The sequence below is a fragment of the Octopus bimaculoides genome, chromosome 14 (genome assembly GCF_001194135.2).
Source record: "Octopus bimaculoides isolate UCB-OBI-ISO-001 chromosome 14, ASM119413v2, whole genome shotgun sequence".
NCBI classification, from domain to species: Eukaryota; Metazoa; Mollusca; class Cephalopoda; order Octopoda; family Octopodidae; genus Octopus; species Octopus bimaculoides.
The window spans coordinates 27333255-27340710 of record NC_068994.1 but is presented as its reverse complement, the minus strand read 5'-3'; the positions used below and the strand labels follow the sequence as shown (position 1 = coordinate 27340710).

Here is a 7456-nt window from a genome sequence, read left to right as displayed (position 1 = left end):
ATTTTGAGCGTGGCCGTTGCCAGTACCGCCTGACTGGCCTTCATAGGATTTTCGAGTGAGATCGTTGCCAGTGCCCCTGGACTGGCTCTTGTGCGGGTGGCACATGAAAGACACCATTTTGAGCGTGGCCGTTGCCAGTACCGCCTGACTGGCCCTCGTGCGGGTGACACGTAAAAGCACCCACTACACTCTCTGAGTGGTTGGCGTTAGGAAGGGCATCCAGCTGTAGAAACTCTGCCAAATTAGATTGGAGCCTGGTGTTGCCATCCGGTTTCACCAGTCCTCAGTCAAATCGTCCAACCCATGCTGGCATGGAAAGCGGACGTTAAACGATGATGATGATGATGATGAATATGGAAACAATGTTTTCACCTTCTCTAAGCTATCATAAAGTAACAGATGTTTTAGGGGATGAGAGTGGGGAGAAGGCCAACCCTACCCATAATAAAAGTTATTGATGATATTACAGGAAATGATATAAAAAAATGTGGCAACATATACTGGAATATCAATAGCTGTCTGTATTTGGCTGCTCCAAAAGAATACCTGGGAGATATTTGCAAAGTACACAGCAATAAAACAAACCATCATAAGCAACTCAGGTAAATAACAACTCTAGAAGGAAACATAAAAACTTTACATCACCAAATACAGTAGCTAAATCGTTTTAATGCCCACTTTTCCATTTTTACATGAGTTGGACAAAGTTTATTGAAGTAAATTTTCTATGTCTGATTGCCCTTCCTGAAGCCAATTCTCACCTGTTTCCAAGCAAGGTAATATTTCTCAATGGCTAGACATGTTTTGCAGAATAATGGAAATGAATGACACTGCTTCTATAACAGTGACACTCATTTACAATTAAGATGCACTGTCAACACACACACACACACACACACAATGGGCTTCTTTCACAAGGCTTTAATTGTTCAAGGCTATACTAGCAGACACTTGCCCAAGGTCCCATGCAGTGGGACTGAACCCATAAACATGTTGAAAAGCAAATCTCTCAACCACCTATCTTAAATACCTTTGTAAGATGTAAAGTAAATGATAGATTCAACAACACTCCAACAACACCCACTAAGAAAAGTAAAATCAAATAGAGATCCTTCTCTAAATCTGAAAGGAAAACTAATAACCCAGAAACACAAACGCAAGACTTAGTGGAAAACTCCACTACCAGTAAAATGAATGAACCAGGATAAATCACAAGTTTTCTTTTGACCAACAAACTCTATACAGGAGGATAAAGGGGAAGATATTTCAGTAAAAAGAGCTTCCCAGGAAGCTGTAGTCTTAGATCCAGAATAAAATTAAGGGTTTTAATTGGAACACAATATGACTAAACAATATATTGAGAATACTGTACCAACATCAACAGTAAAACTTATAATGATTGACACTGAAACTTTATATAGCTATGGGAAAGCTATGTAAAGAGACCTGATAGTTGGCTACAAACACAACACATTGACTTTTTATAGAAAATCACTTATAGAAATACTTCAAAAGTCTATGGGAGATCAGATTGACATAAGGAACTGGATTGCTATTCACAAGCAAACCTTAAGATCAAGAACAAAACCACCGGCCTTCACATAATGTATAAACTGGACTCAATCCACTTGAACCAATTTCTCCAAGACCATTGTGAGTCTAACTACATAGTCACTGACAAGTAGGTAAGTGGAAAGAAAGCAGTATAGGGTTGTGCTGAACTTTTGGTAAATAAAAATATGAAGTCTGAAGTAAGAAAACAATATAGAAACCTTGTGATATTATGGCTTGATTACAGAAAGGCATTCAATTGATTCCATCCCTCATTCATGGCTACTGAAGTCACTACAGCTGGCAAAAATATCTGCTGACTTTGCTGTTTCTATTGAAAGATTCATGAAAACCTGATCCAAAATCTGTCTCAAATGTCATGAATATTTAAATGGGAACATTCTAAAGTGATAGTCTGCTTTGCTTCTGGTTATTTTGGTCCTTAGTCCACTTTAATTTCTTATAAAAAAATCCACTGGCAATATTTTATGGTCTACAAGAACAAGGGAAAACAAGATTGTCCATAGTTTCTTTGTGAACAATCGAATGATATGTCAGAAATATTTACAAAAACAGCTTGATTCAATCAGAACATTTTCTGTTGATATAGGAATGGAGTTTGCCCAAACCTAAAATCTTTGCATCAATCATCTCTCTATCTCTTCTCTTCTACACAATGTATGCTACATATACCTAGGTCTTAATGGAAACATGTTATACAAAAGGCACTGTGAACAAGGATAGAATAATCAAAGAATATTATAGCAGACTTAAAACAATATGACAGGCAGTGATTTCCTCTTACAAGACAATATTTCACAATACATCTGCAGAACCTGCATTAACATTTGGAATACTTTCTTGGTCTAAAGAAGATTCTCAATCCATAGATATTGAAACCCATAAGATCCTGACATCAACTACAAACTTCCACAGAAACAGTGATACTGAAAAATTCTACCAGAAGATAAAAAGAAGGAAAAGACTAAGTGCAGTGTGAGTATATCTCACAAAAGATCTGGAAAAGAAACTCTGTACATATCACAAAAGACTATAAACATGCATACATATACATATATGTATGCGTGTGTGTCTATGTATATATATATATATATATATATATATATATGGGTGGGTGGGTGTGCACACACCCACAAATACCCATGCATACATATACTGGTCGATTGAGATGGTTGACACATCAAATTTTTAATGTTTTCGAACTGTCATAAAAAATGTAATAAAACACAAGTACAGAAAAGGAAACAAACACAAGCCAAAAGCAATAACCTACAGATTTTACACATTGAAAACCAAATTCGAGTTAAAAGATGATTTATAGATTTATGGAGATTGCCTTTGCAATCTTCTGTCACTGTTTGGTGCTTTATTCCTCATTTGTGTTAGTGTATACCTTTAGTTTGTTCTAGTTCAATGTTGCGATAATATATAATGACCAAGTTAATCATTAGCATTAACGCATGATGTCTTTGCTTTTAGGATATTTCTAACAGACTTTTAATCTGTTTTGTAGTTACAATGTGTTCTGGTCTTGGCGCACATTTTTTTTTATTATGCAGAACAGCAGGATATGTGCGTGTTTTTTCTTTCTTTCTTTCATTTTTGTTTGTTTTGAAGGAAATTAGGTGTTGGGAAGTGATGTTTATAGTTGAAACTGAGATGCAAGGCTGGGAAGCTATCATGTAATATATTACAGCAACCGTTTCGTGGCACATTTGTCTTGTTCTGGCAACTTCTAACTAAAGTAGTTGGTTGAATGTTAAACCATATTAAATGTACTCTTTGAAAGTGTGATTCCATAACAGAAAGGTGACATTCACCAGTTTACATTAAGATGAACACATTTGCAGGTCCAGTCTTTAGGTTTTGGAATGTAATGGAAATGGTTGGGGTGTAAGTAGGTGCTACTGTATGTCTATGAATGTGTTTATGCGTGTGTGCATGTGTGCCTGCATCTGAGTATGTGTGTGTGTGTGTGTGTGTGTGTCTGTTGACACTGAATGGAATTATATTACTTATTTCCAACTGAGTCTACATTTAAGTATCAAATGATGCATTAATGACATCTTCAATAATTTGAATAATTGTTTCCTTGCATGGACACACTAACGTCATCATCATCACCATTCACAGTTTGTTGCTTTCCATGCAGGCATGGATTGAATGATTTAACAGGATTCGATGAGACAGAGGCCTACGTCATGCTCCAATATCTGTTTTGGCATGGCTTCTGTGATTGGATGCCCTCTTTACAGTATACTGGGTGACTTGTTTTTTTGTTGCACCCTACGACTTGCAAGACTAAAGAACCTCAAGCTATAACTGGAAGAAAATAGGAGATAGAGAGAGAGAGAGAAAGAGAGAGAGAGAGAGAGAGAGAGAGAGAGAGAGAGAGTAATGATTTTAGATAAGGTGATGAGAGAGAATGAAGTATGAGAGAAACAGACTTAAGAAATGGAGAGAGTCACAGAGTAACCACTATTGGAGTGTAAGTATTGAAAGAACGGAGGAAAAAGAAGGGACCAGTACCAGTGGTTAGCAAGAAAGCTTTTGACTGTTATTATTATTGAGTGAGAGAGCAGTGCAAATCATTAAAATGACTGGGGTATAAATATATAAATCCCAGTATGCCCATCATGACTACTTGTTTGAGAAGTGTACATTAGGCATACACATCACAACCATGTGCATGACATGATGATCTCATATGAAGATAAACAGTGTATGGCCTAGTAGGTGGGGGCCCAGTTAAAATTTTTTGAGGTCTAGCAGCCCATCCTGCTCAAAAGTTCCCTGAATAAGGGCTGTTTAAGTATGATGAACAAAACACCTATGTTTCCAGAGGTGAATTATTCAAACCCTTAAAGAAGTCCTCTCAACACATGGCTATGATGCTCCCGATCAGAGATGCATATATTGGGACTAAGGGAGATGCTCAACTGGTTATGGCCAAGCAAATCTAAGGTATTGAGTAGAATATTTGCTGTAGCCCATCTTTTACACTAAGACAAAACATATACATGTTAAGATTCCAATTAGCTAAGACCAGAAGTATCTTTCCTTTTTGCTGATGCTACTGCCACTCTCACCCCTTGACCGGTTCCTCTCAACTCTTCTCTGTTCTGCTCTCATGGGCTGATGGATTCTTTTCTTTGAATTCAGTAAATTCTGATTTTGCTATAAGCGTGTATAAATGTGTGTGGTTTTCTTGTATAATTCACACACTTAATTGTGTGTGTATGTGTATTTAAATATGTATGTGCATAAGCATACGTGTGTGTGTTTTCTAGATGTTAAAGTCTCATTCATCATCATCATTATTAAGGTAGTGAGCTGGCAGAACCATTAGCCCATTCGACAAAATGCTTAATGGTTATGTTCTGAGTTCAAATTCTGCTAATGTCAACTTAGCCTTTCATCCTTTCAGGGTCGATAAATTAAGTACTAGTTGAGTACTGGAATCAATGTAATTGATAGTCCCCTCCCCCAAATTTTAAGCCTTGTGCCTACAGTAGAAAGAATTATTATTGTTATATTTTAGTACTTTTTACTCTTTTGAGCATTTACTGTCTCTTGTCTATTTTTACTCTTATTTAATTAATAATTTTTGTTCTTTAATCACATTTAAAAGATTTACTCTGTTTGTTACTACTGCTGCTACTAATACTTCTATTGTTACTGACGCCTCTATTGTTGCTAATGCTACTGCCATTCTCACCCCTTGACCAGTTCCTGTCAACACTTCTCTGTTCTGCTCTCATGGGCTGATGGATTCTTTTCTGATTTTGCTTTAAGTATCTCCAGAGAGAAGAGAGGAAGAGAGAGTATGCCCCACAACCACTAAGTTCAACCAAAAACCAATTGAACAATGAGCATCAGGTGTTGACAGCCAGAATGACTGATCTATATAGGTAAGAGAAAAAAATTACATTTAAAACCTTGAGGCCTGAATCTACAGGCCAACAGCCTTTTCTCAGTTAAATTGCAGTGGAACTGTATTTTTATTGGCATGTGTAGTGTTTCAGAATGAACCATATCAAATTTGTTTGCTCTAGTTTGCTTGAGTGATAAAACAACAACTTCCAATCTTACTTCAGTCAGGAGGTTTGTGATAGAAAGTTCATTCAGCTAAAAGAAATCAACTGATTCTTATTAAACCATTCCAGTGCTGCAGTCATGGAAAAAATGATTGCAAGGTGCAGTAAATAAAAGACTTTATTGCAAAATATGGAATATTTGCCAAGTGAACATTAACCCTTTAGCACTCAGATTACTCTAATCAAATGTAATGCTTATTTATAATCAGATTGTTTTCAATTAACAATGCATTATCTTGTAGCTTTGACATTTCAATAATGTGATTGCTTATTTTGAGAATGACATTGTAGGGTAGGTGTGAGAAGCAAGATCTGGCTGGTTTGAACATAAAATAGGTAGTATATTTTGGCTGGATATGGTCGGTTTAAATGCAAAAGGATTAAAATAAAAATAGACTGAGTAAAAGTCCCAAAGCAGAAATTTTTTAATATCAGATTTATTTGATATATCATTGTTCCAACATGTTTTGTTGTTGTTTGATAAAGAAGCACATGATCAAAGTTGTTCTACATTTCAGACACAAGACCATGTTGTATGAAAGACTGTTATACAATATAGTTTTATGATATCTAATGTATCTTTCATTTTTAAGACAGTAAAGTCTAAGTCAAGGCAGATTTGGCTGCTATTTCTAACTGATCAAGTACTATGTTGAAGCATTCTCTTTCATCAATGTTGTTCTTATTGTGGTTGATTTGTATGAAAGTAAGAGGAAAGTAAAGTAAAAAGATACATAGGCTCATAATAAAGGTTGGTGGTGAACAAATTTCAAAACACAGTAATTCCATTCAAAGTTGTGGATTTCTTATGAAATGGTGTCCTTGATGATGAATGAGACTTTAACATCTAGAAAACACACACACACGTATGCTTATGCACATACATATTTAAATAGACATACACACACAGATAAGTGTGTGAATTATACAAGAAAACCACACACATTTATATACAAGTATTGACACCTGTGTATATATGCACTCATGCATTGATATACATACACATAGAACCACACCTCTGTTTGTCTCCCTCTCCATCTCCCTCCCTCTCTCTCTCTCCCTCTCTCTCTCTCTCTATATATATTTATATACACACACACACATCCATGCACATCTATATACATACACACAACACAAACACACATAAATATTTCTATACACACCTAATAAATTGAAAGAAATGAAACAGCTGACTCACCTGTACAAATATATATTCATCTTGGACAATTAAAGAAGATGGTAAAATAGGATTGATGGAGGTATCCATGGAAATTTCTCCACAGTATGGAGCTAAGCAAGCCAAATAACGGGTCTCTCCTTAAAAAAGAACAATGAAACAAAGTGAATATTGCTTTCTATGACCATTAAATTTGAAAACAAAAACATGCATTACATAGAATTAAAAATATATTATTTTTTTAAACAAAAGAATTCGTCAATCATTTTTTAAAACGTATGAAAATGATTATTTCAGTAATATACAAATATCTAAAAATGTTTCAACATTTTGAATTTTAATAACAAGAAAAATGAATGTTGTGCAAGAATATATATATATATACAGAGAGAGAGAGAGAGAGATAAAAGAGTGTGTGGAGATATTCATGTATATATATATATATATATATATATATATATATATATTATATGTATTTATTTTCTCTTAGTTAATAATTAACTCCGACAAAATAAATTGGTTAATAGATACCAGGGTAGCAAAGATCACAAAATGACTGTGGTGTAACTCCTGTTTATGAGGTAGAAACTCCCTGTTATTTTGGGCAATT

General features: G+C 35.2%; 1 protein-coding gene across 1 annotated transcript in view; it reads right to left on the bottom strand.

Moving 5' to 3' along the window:
* Nucleotides 1–7456, bottom strand: part of LOC106878084 (VPS10 domain-containing receptor SorCS3) — a 1235712-nt gene that overhangs the window by 336166 nt on the left and 892090 nt on the right. Inside the window, exon 7 of the mRNA XM_052972785.1 lies at nucleotides 6868–6986. Coding sequence (XP_052828745.1) covers nucleotides 6868–6986 — 119 coding nt within the window. The remainder of the gene's footprint in view (nucleotides 1–6867; nucleotides 6987–7456) is intronic.